Source organism: Mustela nigripes, chromosome 4, assembly GCF_022355385.1.
Source record: "Mustela nigripes isolate SB6536 chromosome 4, MUSNIG.SB6536, whole genome shotgun sequence".
NCBI classification, from domain to species: domain Eukaryota; kingdom Metazoa; phylum Chordata; class Mammalia; order Carnivora; family Mustelidae; genus Mustela; species Mustela nigripes.
In genome coordinates this window covers 152,074,762-152,092,051 of record NC_081560.1, presented here as the reverse complement: position 1 = coordinate 152,092,051, position 17,290 = coordinate 152,074,762, and the positions used below count along the sequence as shown (strand labels likewise).

The following is a 17,290-nucleotide window of genomic DNA, read 5'->3' as shown; positions in this document are numbered from 1 at the left end:
GGTATGAAATAAAGTGTCTGGATAGGAAGATGGAACCTTAAGGCACCAAAAAAGCAGATGGCCTTTCTCACAAACATCCTGGTCCTCTCACATCCATCATTAGTGTGAGAGCCTGAGGGACACAGTGCTCTGTGAGATAGCAGTGTTAGGAATTTGGCTGAGGAAGCCCGAGGATGAAGAGGCTAACCACTGTCCTCTCGTTTGGATGGGGCTCAACACTTGTCATGAGGGGGCTGTACATTTTTAAAAGTGAGATTTCTTACACATTTGTGTTGGTGGCTCGACAGTCAGGCAGGTTTTAAGGAGAAGGATGGAAACTCATGGCTCCAAATTTGTTGTTTTGAGCCTGTTGAGAATCAAGGGTCTTCCAGCATGAGGGGCTTAAGTGGGGTCTGGGAATGTGGATGAGAAAAAAATCACATCCTTGTCCTCTAACCTCTACTGGAGACTTAACACGTCTTTTCAACATGAGGGTAACCAAGAAACCACTGTGATGTTACCACATGGGTGACTTTATGGCTAGTAGCAACTGCAGGATTTTTGTCCATCTTCCAGCTGGTACAGACATCTCTAAATATTGTTAACGTTTGTCATGATGTCAAGATTGTGGACTTTCTTCCCCTCTGCTAAATCTTGCTGTTCGCTGCGTAGAGAAAAAGCACATCTATTTCTATATCATAAGTGTGTGTTCTATTTTTGGTAACTGTATTTCAATATAACCAGCTTCTTTCTTTTTTTTTTTTTTAAGATTTATTTATTTATTTATTGAGAGAAAGAGAGAGCACGAGCAGGTTCAGGGGCAGAAGGACAAGCAGACTCCCTGCTGAGCAGGCTTCCCCCACCGGCCCCATGCAGGACTCGATCCCAAGACTCTGGGACCATGACCTGAGTTGAAGGCAGGTGCTTAACTGACTGAGCCACCCAGGGACCCCAATATAACTGGTTTCTTTTAGGATCCTAGCTACTTTATTTTGGACATTTAAAATGTTATTCTGAGAAGAGAGTCAGCCTCCCAGACTGAGAGACGTCTATGGCACCAAGCACAGTGACTGCGGTACATTGTGGGCTGGTGGCCATAGGCGTTGCATGACCTAGACATCCATATTTGCTTTGCCCACAACCCCCTCTGAGACTCATCAGCCTGGGTCTCTGGGCAAGAATCTGCCCTCAGGGCACTTCTCTTCCCGTGCTATGTGTGTGTGTGTGGTGGGTGGGAGTAGGTTATGGGAGATAGATGGGGTGATAGCCAGTATCCTGGAAAGCCTCAAGGAGCCTTTCTTGTGGGCTAGTTCCCTTCCACAGATGGCAGGGCTAGGACAACAAGTGCTTCTCTCAGCCCTGCCCTTTGATGTCGCGGAGAGGAACTGAGCAGCCTCCTGGCGTGGAGGCAGCTTCCTCCTTGTCTGTCACGTGGAGCTTGGCTCCTGTCCCTTGCAGCCTTGGGTCATACAGCGCTCGGTGCCTGTTCAGAGAGGGGCCAGGAGCATAGAGCCGGCATGGGCTTGGGGGCCAGCATGCTGAGAGCCCTCCTCCTCCTCCTGGGTAAGTAAGGAATGCAGAAATGGTGTGGGTGGGACTCTTCTGTGGCTGGGGTCCCTCAGTGAGTGGGAAACTGGGGGAGCATTAGCCCACTGGGGCTCAGTCCCTCAAGCACAGATGTGTCCCTTGAGATAGACAGCTTTTCTCATTTTGAGACAGGAAACAGTGAGCAACGATTTTTGTCTGTTTCATTCCAGCTGCAACTTACAGATGCTTCTGTGTCAGGGGAGAATAGGAAAGGGTCATGTGGTAGAAAGAGCTTTGGGCTTGGGACCTGGAAAAATCTGGCTTTAAATTGTGGCCTCATTGCTGACAAACTGCTGCAAACTTCTTGGACCCTCTCTCCGTTTCTGAACCAATAAGAGATAAGGGGGAGAATAATGCATGTCTTCTAGGATTGTTTGAAAATTAAGTTCAATTTAATTAGGTCAAACCAAAATAATTATATAAAATGAGAAAATGTAGGTGCTTCTCCATAGTTCATGGTGAATGAGTCTTATTATGGAATGAAGGAGGAGGTTCTTAGTCACCCAGAAGTATCCAGACTTTTAAACATCTTCTTTAATTCTGTACATCAAAAGAAGGAAGAAGGGGAAAAGGTAGAGACTGATAGAAAAGTAAGGCCGGATATAGAGGGAGAAATAGAAGACCAGAGAACCAGAGAGGGAAAATAGAGAGAGATAAAGATTGAGGCCCAGAATGATGGTTAGAATGATATGTGTAGACAGAGATAAACAGAGATTAATGAGCCACGTACTTTGCAAAATCTGCTTCAACATTAATTGATATTTCTTAAAAAGGCATCTGCACAAAGAGGCTGTTTCTCAGAACTTGCCCTGGGTCAAGACTCAAAGGCAGGCAGTCGATCTCCAGATCTAATCTTCTATCTGAGGAAGCAACACTTAGATCCGGGACATGGGCAGTGCTAATTCTCAGGGGCAGGACTCCTGCCTGAAGCCCACATCCAGCCCGGAGTGAACAAAGACCTTGGCTTTCTGGGAGTTAGCGTGGGAGGCAGAGAGCCTCGGCATCTAGCAGTTTACATGTGGAAATGGCCATGTGTAATGAGTGGCAGTGGCCATGGGGGTAGTTAGAACCAGCAAGCAAAAAAGACGTGTGTGCAGGGCAGAAAACGCAAAGTGTGCTCGGCGACGTGACAGAGGTGGCAGGCATCTTAACCTGTTTCTGCTTTTGACCAGTGTAGATGTACAGACCAGTCTGTACATCTTCCTTCCCCCCGCCTGTCCCAGGGGGTGGGTGTGGGGAAGGAAGTGAAATTTAAGAAATCCCCTGAAAAAAATGTGCCCATGATACAAGTAGGCAGTTTTCCGAAAAATTACAAACAAGCGATAAGCCTTGAAAATGCTCAAGGTCCCAGATAATAAAAGAAAGAGTAATGTAACATTTTTGAGTGCATTCGACCTGCTGCCTATTCCCTTAAACACATTAGCTCATTTGGTGCCTACAGCAACTTCATGAAATAGGTCCCACCATTATCCGCATTTTAAGGATAAAGTTTTAATTAGTTGGCTAAGGTATCACAGCCAGTTAGTGTTTTCAGATACCGCTGGCAGAAACAGTGGTGTTTCAGAGATTGTGTTTCCCTCTAAAGAAACGAATGTTAATCCTCTTAGCTCTTTACCAGCCCTGGGAGCTGGGGCACGTTGTCCATCCTGTCTGTGCTAAGTTTTCTCATCTGTAACTTGGGGATAATGACTGTACGAACCTCACAGGGCTGTTGAGAGAACTCAGTCTGCGGCCACGTTTAAAGCACATGGCCGGGATCTAACAGGAGGTGGGCACTCACTATTTGGATGATTAGAACACTGATTGACCCAATCTTCTCAGGACATAATTGGATAACATGTAGCAAAGTGTAAGCTGTTCACAACCTTTTACCCAGAAATTTATCCTGATGAAGTAATAGGATAAAAATTTCCCTGAATATTTAATAGGATGTTATTTAGCACTGTTGACTCCAGTAGAAACCAGAAAACAAATGATTTTCAGTCAGAATCTGGCTAAATCAGTTTTTTTTAAAAGATTTTTATCTACTTACTTGATAGAGAGAGATCACAAGTAGGCAGAGAGGCAGGCAGAGAGAGAGCGGGAAGCAGGCTCCCCCGCTGAGCAGAGAGCCCAATGCGGGGCTCGATCCCAGGACCCTGAGATTATGACCTGAGCTGAAGGCAGAGGCTTAAACCACTGAGCCACCCAGGCGCCCTGGCTAAATCAGTTATAATCAAACTTTTCAAACGATATCCAAAATGTTTACATGAAAAACATTCTCAGAACTGACATGGATAAAGGGGAGGTGACAAACTTGTGGAGTTATAGGTACAGAATTACATTTTCCATATGTTTGCTTGCCTATCCAAAACTTGACTGGAAGGAAATACAGCAAGTCATGAAAAGTTTCCTTTTACCCTTTCTAGGAAATAGGATTATAAGGCATCTTTCGGTTTCTTTGTATTGACATTTTTCATAAGGATCATATATATTCTTAATACAAAATAAATTTCTATGCACCGCACCAAAAAGTAGCATGATAGCCTCTTTGAAAGTTGTAAGAATTAATTAAACTTTTCTTTACAAACTGGTAGAAGCGACCTGGGGGATTATCTAGTGATACCTACTAACACAGGGCAGGGGACCAGGCCAGTCACCCCAGGGCATATGTGAGAGCTGTGCATGAGGGCTTTTGGGGACATGGGAGGAAGAGGGACATCTCTCCCTAGTGACTCCCGTGACATCCTGGCTTGCATGAGCCTCTATTTCCCACAACACAGAGTAGTTGGACAGTTTTGGGAAAGTCAGTTTTCCAATATTCTAAAACTATTTTAAGACTGACATCAATGTAGGGCTCCTGGGTTGCTCAGTCGTTAAGTTTCTGCCTTCAACTTGGGTCATGATCCCAGGGTCCTGGGGTCGAGTCCCACATCGGGCTCCCTGCTCCATGGGAAGCCTGCTTCTCCCTCTCCCACTCCCCCTGCCTGTGTTCCCTCTCTCACTGTCTCCCTCTGTCAAATAAATAAATAAAATCTTAAAAAAGAAAAAAAAAACTGACATCAATGTAACAAACATGGACCCAACACCTTGAATTAATACATTTTTAAAATTTGGCTGGTTTTTTAGACAGATTTGTAAGTAGATAGATAAATCAACATATCCATCAAAGAAAGAGAATGTCAGAAATGGAGTTAATGCCCTTGGGGCTCCCCTCCCCTGTTTTGTTTCCTCTCTTCTCCGAAAGATACAGCACCCCTGCTTTGACTGAGCTTCCTTCCTGTGTTGCTTTCTAGGGGTTCAACATGTGACACGAATGTCACTACAGCACACTCAACACGCTGCCTTAGCTCCCCGTGCTGATCACATAGATCAATGGTATTCGTTTCAACTGTCCTAAATAGGTCTGTTGAAACACTACATCATAATTTAGTTGTACCTTCTGGTAACTGAGAGAATTTAGGTTGTTTCTTACTTGTTGAGTGTTTGTTGATGCTGTAATGAAACTTCTCAGTCTCATCTTTTAGAAGCCATGCGCGGCTGTTTTCTGGGAGACAATCTTGAAGACGTCACAAGTCACGGGTATGGACAATTCTCCCCTCATTGGATATTGCCAAATTGCTCTCCATTAGCAAGATCCGGACCTTTCTGTCCCCCTACAGGTTTAGTAATACTCAGTAGTGTCAGACTTCTCATTTTTTGCCAATCAGAGTTGTAAAATATTATCTCCAAGTTTTTAGGTTGCACGTTCCTGATGACTAGTGAGATTAACTATTTTCCCTTTCGTTATCAGACAGCCAGGTGTCTTTTTCTGTACATTTCCTGTGGTCCAATTGGTCCTTTATATATATTTTTCTGGATATTAATTACTTGGCTCTGTCATGTATTGTCAATATCCTATCTATGTATGTTGTTTATCTTTTATCTTTGTGGTATCCTTTGCTCTGCAGAAGTCTGTAAATGGGATACAATGACATTTATTATTCTTTGTCTTTTGCTGTGTCTGGTTTTTCTCCCTTGTCTAAGAAACTTTTTTCTTTTTTTAATTAAAGTGGTTGCATTTTCCATGATTGCACCTTTAATTTATTTGGAATTTATATTTGTGTATGGCCTAAACAAAGGATCTAATTTTAGGTTTTTTCTATATGAAACCTCAATGATCTTAATATCATTTATTTCACAATCTTTCCTTTCTCCCCTGCTTTGCAGTGTTGCTTCTATTTTATACCCATTTAATGCATATTTGAACTATTAATGGGATTCCTATTCTGTGCCAGTATTTGTGTCTCTCTGTGTTGAGTCATGTCACACTACTGTATTCACTGTAGCTTGTGAATCTTGGTAACTTGTATGTAAGATACTTTCTCCTCCTCTCTCTTCTTTTTCCTTACTTCTTCTCCTCCCCCTCGCCCTTCCCCTCCCCCTCCCCCCTCCCCTTCCTTTTCCCTTTTCCTTCCCTCTCCCCTTCCTCCCCCTTCCCCTACCTCCTCCCTCTCCTCCTCCTCCTCCTCCTTCTTCTTCCTCTTCTCCTTCTTCTACTCCTCCTCCCTCTTCTTTTGCTTTGACTTAAAACTCATCTTGGCTCTTACTACACCTTCTCTCTCGTGTGTAGATTATTTTCCTTGAAAGCATCATCAAAGCCCACTTCCTGAGAGCTGATTCTGAGTATGGTGTCTCGCCCAGCACTCCTACGTAGATCTCATTTGTTTCTGATAAACCAGCCACAAAGCAGATGTTCTTCTCATGCCCATTTCACAGATGAAGAAACTGAGGCCCGGAATGATAAAGTAACTTATCAGAGGTCACATAGCTGGTGAGTGGAAATGCTGGATTCAAATGCAAACAGTTTGATGCTGAAAAGCTGTACTTGGAGCTCCAATACCAAACTGCCGCCCAGCTGAGAATAGAAAGTAGTGTCATCATGGAAAACTGACATGACTTTTGGAACTGTTTTCTCAATCTTTTATTTCAAGATAGTTTCAAACTTAAAGAAAAATTGCAAGAAAAATAATACAAAGAACACCTGTATGATTTGCTGATTTCTTAATCAGATTCCATCATTTGCATTATCTTATGTTACCTCTCTGGAGAAATATGTTTATACCAAACAAATGAGGATATAAATATATATAGTTCTATATAGTAAGAGAGAGATGTCTTTTTTTTCAGAGCCATTTGAGAGTAAGTTATATCTATCATGTTGTTTTTTTAACCCTAAGTACATTAGTGTGTATTTCTTAAAAATGGAGACAATCTCTTGTATAACCACAGCACAGTTGGCAACATCAGGAAAGTTAGCATTGTCAAAATACTTTCACATAATCTATCGCAGTTCAGTATTTTCACTGGACCCACCAATGCCCTTTGCAGCTTCACTGTCCTGAACAAAGGAGACAGTGGAGGGGCCGATGTGGCATTTGGTAACCTTGTTTCTTTGACCTTCTTTACCCGAAACATCTCCTCAGCCTTTGTCTTTTATGACATTGGTGTTTTAGAAGCTTCCATCTTTTTTTTCCCCCCTTTTTTTTTTTTTTTTATTTATTTGACAGAGAAAGAGAGAGAGAGAGATCACAAATAGGCAGAGAGGCAGGCAGAGAGAGGGGGAAGCAGGCTCCCTGCTGAGCAGAGAGCCTGATGCAGAACTTGATCCCAGGACCCTGAGATCATGACCTGAGCTGAAGGCAGAGGATTTAACCCACTGAGCCACTCGAGCACCCCATCTCCTTTTCTTTCATAGAACGTTCCACATTTTGGAGTTTGCCTGATATTCTAGTGATTCCAGTTATCCTTTCTGTACTAAACAACGTATAACCGTTCTTGGGTCCTTCTAAGGGCTTCACGTTTGGAAGCAGAAGATACCTGTCTAAGAAAGGCTCAGGTTCTCTTGACATAATGATGAAAGACTTATAGCTGATTTGTTGTGCCAGAGTTTTCACATCTGAGAGACCACCAAGGAGCCAAGTACTGATGCAATCACACGAGGGTTTATTTGACAATCTTAACTTGCGCCCAAGTATAACCGACACAGCAGAGTAGGAACTTGGACCCTGAGCTTAGTTAAGGCAGGGGTATTTATGGGTTCCTGTTACTAAAGCAGGGTGGGGTTTCCTGGAACCAAAACAGGGTGGGGGTTACTAAAGCAGGGTGAGGGAAAGTTCAGCCCTTGGGCACAGGGGTCTGAGACGGCTGCCAGAGCTAAGATGGCTGTACTTATGCTAAGGCTAAACCTGAGGTGTGATGGCCTTGTTTTTTCTCGGCCTCCACAGATTGTGGGTTACAGTTGTCACAATTCTAAATAAATATTTGCACTTAACTACCAACCGATCAATATTGCTGAATTTTGCTAAAATATTGCTCTAAGAATAGCTATTGAAAATATCTGGTGAGATATCTAGGCATTTTCTTAGAGGTTTGTACCTTCCTTTTTAAAAGGCTGCCAGATAAAATATTCCTATGGACTCTTAATTCCAACCAAAATGTCAGCCATCTGTCTCCGTTTTAATTCTGTTGGAAAGGACTCGCTGAAATCTATGTATTATTATAATCATGATAATAAAAGAAATACAATATCACTTTAATTATGTTCCAGTGCCTAAAACATCCTTCACTGAAAGAGCCAGAGTTATTGAAGAGAACAGAGGCTTCCCCCCCCCCCCCCCCCCCCCCCCGCCCCCTTAATTTATAATGAAAAGATGGCAGAGGCTGGGGTAAAGAGAATTAAATTCGTTTTTATCTTACAAGTCAAAGTCATCACTTTATTCCTTGGCTCTTAGTCCCTGAGATCTTTGTAAAAATCTTTCCTGACAGCTTTTCCCCTGTTTCAGATTCCTGCCAAGACAATGGTTCACAATCAGGCAGTGAGTGGATTCCAGGAAGAAAGAATTCTTGACATGTTAGTTTTCTTTTGCCATGCAACAATTTATCACAAATGTAACAAAAGAAAACAATACAGCAGGGTCACTCGGAAAGTCAGTGGAACATAAAGGAAAAAGGGAGGACCCTGGGAAGGTGAGGAGAAATGCCCTGGTCAAGCCAGCATTCTCTTCATGACTTTTGCCAGTTTTCTAATTGGTTTGCTTGGTTTTTCCTTTACTATTGAATTTTAAGGGTTTTTAATATATTCTGAATATAAGTCCTTTGTCAAAGATGTGATCTGAAAATATTTTCTCCCAGTCTCTATCTGGTCTTTTCATCCCCCTCATAGGGTTTTTCATAGAACAAAAGTACTTAATTTTAATTAAGTCTAGTTTACTGATTTTTTTTCTTTTATGGATCATGCTTTTGATAGCACATCTGAAACATTTTCACTACTCATGCCCTAGGTCTCCAAGATTTTATCTAATGTTTTCTCCTACTCCTCTGCCAGCTTGCTCCTTCCTTAATCTTATGTTTTCTCCTAAAAGTTGTCAATCAAAAAAAACCAAAAAACAAACAAACAAGAAAAACCGGAACTAAAACAAAAACAAAAATCATTGATTGGGGGCCTCAGATGTGTAATTCAGGAACACAAAAGATTTAACAACACAACACAAATAGTGCACCTCCCCTCCCCTCTAGGAACAGAAGTCAAGGGTTTCTAAAGACAAAGGGAATGCTTGAATGTTGTTTACAAAGAATTTTGATTGGTGTTAGCAACAGAAAAGTAATCTTGATTGAATATAATTTGTTGCTAAGACTATCTTAATTAAGCCTTTGCTTAACTTCTCTTAACAAGTCATAGGTGTTCTGGCTGAGTCTTTTGAAATATTTGCAGTTTGACCTAGTTCAGAAGTTCATGGGTCTGTCCAGTGAGGGTGTGCATAAGGTCCATCTCCTTAATGACCTCTTTGTTCCCTTTTAAATAACCCCATTTCTATTTTACCTTTCACCAAGTTGTACAGTTTTATCTTTTACATTTGATTCTGTAATCCACTTGGAGTTCATTTGTGAATTTAGCTCAGCATACTTTATTGTTGTTGTTGTTGCTGCTTATAGATATCTAATCACTCCAGCACCACTGCTGGAAAAAACTATTCTTCCTCTATTGAATTGTTTTTGCTCTGTTGTCCAGAATCGATTGATCATTCTTGTATGGACTATTTCTGGGTCATCTTTTCTTTTCCATTGGTCTGTTCCTCGGCCAATACCAAGCAGTTTTGATTTCTGTAAGTATGTAAATTTCAAGATGTTAGAATGTTCCCTCCTACTTTATTCTTCATTTTCTAAAAAAAAAAAAAAAAAAAAAAAAAGGTTTTTAGCAATTCTATTTCCTTTATCTTTCCATGTAAATTTTAGAATAATCTTATCTACATCAATAAAAAAATCTTGCAAGGATTTTGATGGGAATTACATTAAATCTAGAGATCAGTTTGGGGTGATTTGACATCTTTATTAGCTGAGTTTTCCGTGAACTTGGTTTGTATCTCCATTTATTAAGATTCTTTTTTATTTCTCTCATCACCATTGTGGAATTTTTAATATGTGAAATCTGTACATGTATTATTAGGTTTATATCTAAGTATTTTTTGTGGGGGTGATAATAAATTGTATTTAAATTTCTCTTTCTATGTGTAACTATTAGTATATAGAAGTATAAGGGATTTATGTATGTCAATCTTCTATTCTGCCACCTTAATGAATTCACTTACTAATTTTAGGAATTATTTTTTAGATTCCTTGGGATTTTCTATGTGGACCATGAACTGCAAATGGTTGTATTTTCCCCTTTCTGAATTGTATGTTGTTTTAGTTTCCTTTTCTTGTCTTATTGGACTGACAGGAGCTTCCAGTACTATGTTGAACAGGTAGGGCAATGGCAAGTAGCTTTGCCTTATTTTTGTTCTTCGTAGGAAAACACGTTGTTTCTTATGATTAAGTGTGATGTTAGCTGTTGGATTTTTTGTAGATTCTTAATAAGTTGATGATGTTTCCCTCTTTTCCTAGTTTTCTGAGAATTTTGGTCATACATGGGTTTAGAACCCTGCATCACTTGATATGATCATGTGATTTTATTCTTCTGTTATTTGTTAATGTGGTGGATTGCGGTGATGTATTTTTGAATATCAAACCAGACTTGCATCCTTGACTAGACTCCATTTGGTCATGATTTTATTTTTCTGAATTCTACTTGATAGCATTTGGTAAGAGTTTTTGAGTCTGTATTCATGATGAACACTGGTTTGTAGTTGTCCTTTTTTGCACCTTTTTTTCTCTGGTCCTAATGTCATGGTAATGTTGATTTCATAAAATGAATTAGGAAGCTTTCTCTTCTCTTCTATTGTCTGGATGGGATTTTGCATAATTGGTGTTAATTATTCTTTAAAAATTTGCTAGAATTCTCCCCTGAAACTGTCTGGGCCTGTGGACTTCTTTTTTGGGGTTTGTAGATTTTGAGTTCAGTTTCCTTAATAGTTATAGGGCTTCAAAATATTTCATATCAGATGAGTTGTGACAGTTAGTACTTTTTGAGGAATTGGCCCATTTTATCTAAGTCACCAGTTTTTCTTTTTCAAAGATTCATTTATTTATGTAAGAGAGATTGAAAGTGCACATATGGGGAGGAGGGGCAGATGGGGACGGAGAGGGAATCTCAAGCAGGCTCCTTACTGAGTGTGGAGCCCATGATGGGGTTCAATCTCAAGTCCCTGAGATCATGACCTGAGCTGAAACCAAGAGCTGGTTGCTTGACCAACTGTGTCACCCAGTTGTCGATAAGTCACCAGGTTTTTATGGCTAGGGTTATTCATAGTATTCCCTTATTACCCTTCTGATGTCTATAGGATCTGTAGTGATGTTCCTGTTTCACTTCCGATATTGGTGTCATCTCTCTTTTTTCCCTTGCCAGTCTCAATAGAGGTTTATCTGATTGATCTTTTCAAAGTATTGGATTTTTTATTTCTTTTTTATTAACCATTTAATAAAGGTTACAGGCTTTATTACAGGCTACAGGCTACAAATAAACCATTTTATTTTTTTTTTTCTGTTTTCTGCTTCATTGATTTCTGCTATGGTCTTTATTATTTACTTCCTTCTGCATGTTCTGGCTTTATTTCGATGTTCTTCTGATTTCTTCAAGTGAGATATTAGATTATTGGTTTGAAGACTTCACCTCTTTCCTAATGTAAGCATTTAGTACTATAAATTGCCCTCTCAGCTATGTTAGCTATGCCCTACAAATATTGATATGTGTGTTTGCATTTTTATTTAGTTAATAAATATTTTCATTTCCCTTGAGACTTCCTCTTTGACACACAAATTTTGTGGAAATATCGTTAGTTTCCAAGTGTTTGGAAAATTTCTGGTTATCTTTCTATTGTTAATTTCTAGTTGAGCCCATTGTGATCTCACTTTGTATGAGTGAAATTATTTTAATTTTGTTGATGTTTGATGCAGAATGTAGTCTAGATACCTTGATATATCTTATAGAAGTGCTTGAAGAGAATGCATATTCTGCTGGTGTTGGGTCCTTTTGCTTGATAATATGGTTGAATTTTTTTCTATCATGGCTGATTTTCTGTCTAGTTTTATCAGTTGTTGAGAGAGGACTATTGAAGCCTTTAACTATAGTTGTGCATCTGTCTATTTTTCCTTTCAGTGTTATTGGTTTCTGCTTCACAGATTTTACAGCTGTGTTGTTTGTTTATAAGGATTTAGGATTACTGTGTCTGTTTGGTGGATTGGCTCTTTTATCATTATGTAATGTAATACAATGTCATGTAATATCTTTGGCCCTACCATTAATTTTCTGTGCTCAAAAATGTCTCTGATATAAATGTAGCCACTCTTCTTTCTTTTTGTTAATGTCTGCATGGATTTCTTTTTTTCATTCTTTTATTTTCTACATACCTATATCATATTTAGGGTGAGTTTCTTGTGGACAGCATATGGTTCAATCATTTTTTAAATAAGCTTTGCAAACCTGTTTTTTAATTAGCAGATATAGGCAATTTACACTTAATGTAGTTCTTGATATGTTGGAGCTTTCAGGCTGCCCCTTTATATTATGATTTCTCCTTGTTCTCTGTTTTTCATTTCTCTTTTTCCTACCTTCCTGTGTGTTACTGGAACATTCTTTATTAGAATTCCATTTGATTTGTCTGTAGTGTTTTTGAACATATTTCTTTTCATTGCCTTTTCAGTGGTTGCTTAAACACTGGAATGGTAGGTATTCCTACCATTGGACTAGTATAGTAGGTATTCCATGATATATGCATAATATATTATCATCTATTGTTATCAACATTTTAACAGTTCAAGTGAAAAGTGGAAATTGTGTCTCTATGTCCCTTTCATCTCTTAAATATTTCCTCTACATATATTGGGAACTACTTTAGACATGTTATTTCTTAGCCTAAACAGTCAAACAGAATTTAGAAATCTTAGAGGAGAAGAAAGTCTGTTTTGTTGACTTATATTTTTATGAGCTGTGACAGCCACACTTTGACCACAGGCTACAGGCTGCCTCCAGTGGGGCCCCCAAGGTCCTCAGCCAGTCTGCCTTCTTCTCTCCATCTTTCAGGATCTTCTTATGTTTGTTTGTTTGTTTTTGTCTAATATCTAGGTTTTAAGCTAAATTTGGTGAGAAGAATAGGGAAAGGTTAGCCTGTTCTATCTTTCCAGAAATGGAGGTCTGAGACCAGTTTTTAAGAACCTGATGGGTGGGTGGTTTGGAGGAAGATCTTTGGGGAGGGGACTCGGGGCTCCTTAATGTCTCTCAGACACACAGCACTGATCCTGGGGGATCCTGAAGGAAGGACAGTGTGGTGACCTCCACAAAACACCTGCTGGGAATTTCCAGTGGTCCTTGAACACTTTCCATAGCTCAGCAGAGTTTTTCACTCACTTCCACGTTAACCACTTGTGCTTCCTCTTTAAAGTCACTGTAAGCATCTCTGTCACATCTATACCCTCATTTATCCTCCAGAATTGCCTGAACTGCTCCTTTTATTAAATTTGATTCCATTAAATAACAGGCTAATGGTTCTCAGTGAGATAAACGGGCTTGCTCTCTCCTGCTCATCTGAACAAAACAGATGAGCAGCTGGGGAATTTCTGCCTGGAACCCGCCTGCACCCCCTCAGAAACCTACGCAAACCTTTGGGTCATGTTGTCTAGGAGTTGCTGCCCAGGGGAAGAGGTGAAGGGCCTGGAGCTGGGCTCTTGGGCCACCCTACGATACTGGGACACATAGACATGGGAGCTTTTGCTTTCGGTAAGTGAATATTGATTTTTATCAGGCTCTGTTGTGACACAGATTCAAGCCCTGATCTGAAGGAGTTGACAGCCTATAGGAAAGACAGTTGTAATGTGGTGTCTTAGGTACTGAGATAAAGGAAAATGGAGGGAAACAGAGAAAAAGCTCCTGATCCAAGCTTGGGTGTCCAGGAGGTCTTCTTGGAGGAGGAGTCTTATTGAGTGAGAGTTAATTGCGCCCCCGTGTGGCTAAAATCCTTTAACAGTTTTCCATGGCTACCAGATTAGACCAAAGTGTTTAGGGTGTCTGCAGAACAGCCCCATCACATGCACCACCCCGTGTTTCTGCTGTCCAGGCCCATGGAATAGCTGTCAAGTTCCTGTCCAGCTGTGAAGGCTTCTCCTCACATATAGTCTGCTCTGTATGGGTTTCATGCTTTTCCTTCCCAGGATCCTGGGAGATACTCTCTCACAGAACTCCTCACAATCCTAACAGTATACCTGTCTTCATGGGTGCCTTTTTGGGATCTTGTTCCCCCTCTGGGCTGTCACTTCTGTTGGTGCAAGGATCTGGTCTTGCCAGGTCACCGCCCAGCAAATGGCCAGTAACAACACTTGTCCGTGGGTTGATTAGTGCCTAGAGTACAACCCCAGCTTCCAGGAGCTAGTCTGCAGGAACTCTGTGCAGAAACAAATCTGGGTGGGATGGGAAAGAAGGAGTTCTAAGAAGAGAGGACAGCCCCTGCCAAAGCCCAGGCAGGAGGTAGGCTGGCTCAGAGGGGAGTACGGAGTGAGGCTGACAAGTGAGCATGGGCCAGGGGAGGAGGAGGGCTTGGTGAGTCACCAGGAGGAAGGGAGGCCTTCTCCTGAAGGGCATTTGCCACAGCTTTGCAGGAAGATCTTGCCAGCTGTAGTGTAGCACTTGGGATGGCTGGAGGCAAACCTTCTGGGAGAGAGCAGACAGGCAGGGTCTGTCCAGGGCCACACCAGCAGGGTCTGCTGGTTTGCAGGCCCCATTGCACACCTCATACTCGCTTCCCCATTGGAAGTAGCTTGTGGCCTGACGTCAGAGGCTGTGGCTGAGGTGTTGGTGTCTGTCATAGCTTGTGGCTGGCCCATGCGCAGCCCCACAGAAGACAATGTTGGATGGGGTTGATCCAGGGAAGGCTCTGGAGATATTCAGAGAGGGTCCCTAAGCTGACCTCAGGGCACTAAGAACAGAGATCCTCCCAAGCTGCCGGGGAGTCCTTATTAAGCCACACGTGACACAGGGAGAAACTGTGGTCCACTTGGAGCCACTGTCCAGCCCAGATTCCAGTGTGAAACCCTTTCCTGGAGCCAGGCTGACCCAGGTTCCAACCCCAGGACTCCCCTATTCAGCGGTGTGACCCCGAGATGACCCCTCACCTGCTGGGGCTTTCTGGAGAGATGAGGGTCAAGGCCCCAGGAGAAAGGGCCCTGTCCCTACTCTGGGGGACACACATTCACACATATATTCAATGTGAAGATTTTCTTTCTTTCCAGTCTTGTTGTAAAAGATTTCCCAAGTTTAGGACCTGGGTCAGCATGCACTCGTAAAGGAGAGGGGCTTGCGTGTGTCCACCAGGCTGCTGAAAGTGACGGGGGTGGGGGGGTGTCCAGGGAGGAAGCCAGCCTTGTGGGGGCCTGGGATCTAGACAGCAAGAGGGGAACTGCTTTTATTTCCATGACCAACAGGCATTCCTTGGCAGAGGACCAGAAAAACTCACTTCTTTTCTCCACTTAGCAAGCTAGTTTGGGAAGCATACCTCAGTGCTGGCCAGAAGTCCAGGGGGGAAATTGAGGCATTGGGGAGAAGGCGGGGTGGGAAGACTGACCGGGCCAGGCCCTGTCCTGAATCCCTCAGCATCCTGGCATTCCAAGAGGCCCAGGCCAGGACCCACTTCCGGCCCAACAGACCAGCCAGGCTTTGGGCCCTTAGGAGGGCTAAGCTTCCCCCTCAGAAAGATGACTCCTGGGGGGTGGACTTCAGGGCCCTGAGTGGCAAGTGGGCTGGGCCACGTGTGGACGGATCTCTAACTTTTAAATATTTAGACTATGGTATGCCCTACACTCTGCAGATGTCAGGAGCTGCCTTGACCAAGAAACACCCAGCACAGACTCTGGCGCACAGTAGGGCTCAGAGAAATTCGGTCCTGGTAGATGGAGGCAGGTAGAGTGGAGTCGCCAAGGCGCCAGGGGCTCTCGTGTTGGCTGGGTGTTGCTGTTTCCGCTGCAGTGTCAGGAGCTTTTCCCTGTGGGCCAGGCCAGCTGTTGTCCCACAGCCCCGCCCCCTGGGCACATGCTTGCCTCAGCTGGTCCCCGAGGACTGCAGAACGGAGCTTCTCCGAGGCTGAAGAGCACAGTATGAATATTGCATGAATAATAATAACCCCACCACTTAGCGGTTATGCAACGCTTTCCCCTTCCACAATACTTTACCATCATTAATTAGTTATTCTGCGCTGCTTCCAGCCGCCCCTGCTCTCTCTGCAAAGGCACTCTTGCAAACAGGCCTTCCCTGGGCTGAAGCCCCGGGATGGAGTGGGTGGGCTGTCCCCACACCTGGCCTCACACAGCCTTCTGGAGGTTTCTGTCAAGCTCTGTGACTTCTGCTGACGGGGAGGATAATCTTTCCCCCCTGAGCTCCTGCCCAGGGCTGCTTCCTGGCATGCTGTGCTCCCCACATCTCCCGTGGCCTCCAGGAAAGCTGAGGACACCATCTCAAGGGGATGGTTGAGGGCCTGTGGAGACTTTCCTCCTGCACCTCGGTCTGCACCTCCCACACACCTTCAGGGGATCGTCACAGCATTCTGTGTGCGGTAAGGAGGCTTCCTGTGGTCAGCCCTCTTGCGAGTCAGCTGTTGCTCAGGCCGCTGAGCTGCCAGTCTTGTCCTGTCCGGCCCTAGGCCACTGCAGGAAGCTCCGATTCTGAGTGTCAATTCTTTCTACCCACCATGGAGTCAGTCATATGAAGCACTCATGCCCCAATGAAGGCATTCAAAGAGGGACCAGCACCCTCCACAAGGTGTGTGTAGGGTTAACTGAGTGTCCCCATGGTGGATTCTCCAGTCCTGTCCTCCCGAGACACCACCACGCATGCCACCAATGCAGCCTCATGCATCCCCTGGCTTCCAGCATCTCTCGCTTCCTCAAGGTTTTAGCAGCTCCCCTGCTAGTTGTGACAGGGTTTGATGTCACTTCCTGCTGTCCAGCATGGGTCTGGGATACCTTGGGAGGGTCCTGCCCCTCTGGGACAGCTCCCCATTTCTGGAGTGCCCTTGGGTCTACCTTGGGCCAAAGCCGGCTCCCTGCCTCCAGCCCCTCCATTAGTCTGGAAGTGTATCGATCAGTTTAGCTTCTGTAGCTGAGTGTTTTAATCCCAGTGTGTGAATCTTTAAGAATTAATTAGCAAAGATTGCTCAGGCAAAACAAAGTGGGCACAAGTTTTGGTACTGTCTGGTGACCCACCAGTATTATTTTCCTCTTAATTATGAGGTTATTTCTGGAAACTGGAGGCATTTTCCTGTGTGTTTGGGAGCCTTGGGTCAGCCTC

General features: G+C 43.1%; 1 protein-coding gene across 1 annotated transcript in view; it reads left to right on the top strand.

The window, feature by feature from the left end:
- The first annotated feature begins 1,435 nt into the window (after positions 1-1,435).
- TMEM273 (transmembrane protein 273) overlaps positions 1,436-17,290 on the top strand; it is a 34,728-nt gene continuing 18,873 nt past the window's right edge. Inside the window, exon 1 of the mRNA XM_059395879.1 lies at positions 1,436-1,542. Coding sequence (XP_059251862.1) covers positions 1,497-1,542 — 46 coding nt within the window. The 5' untranslated portion in view covers positions 1,436-1,496. The remainder of the gene's footprint in view (positions 1,543-17,290) is intronic.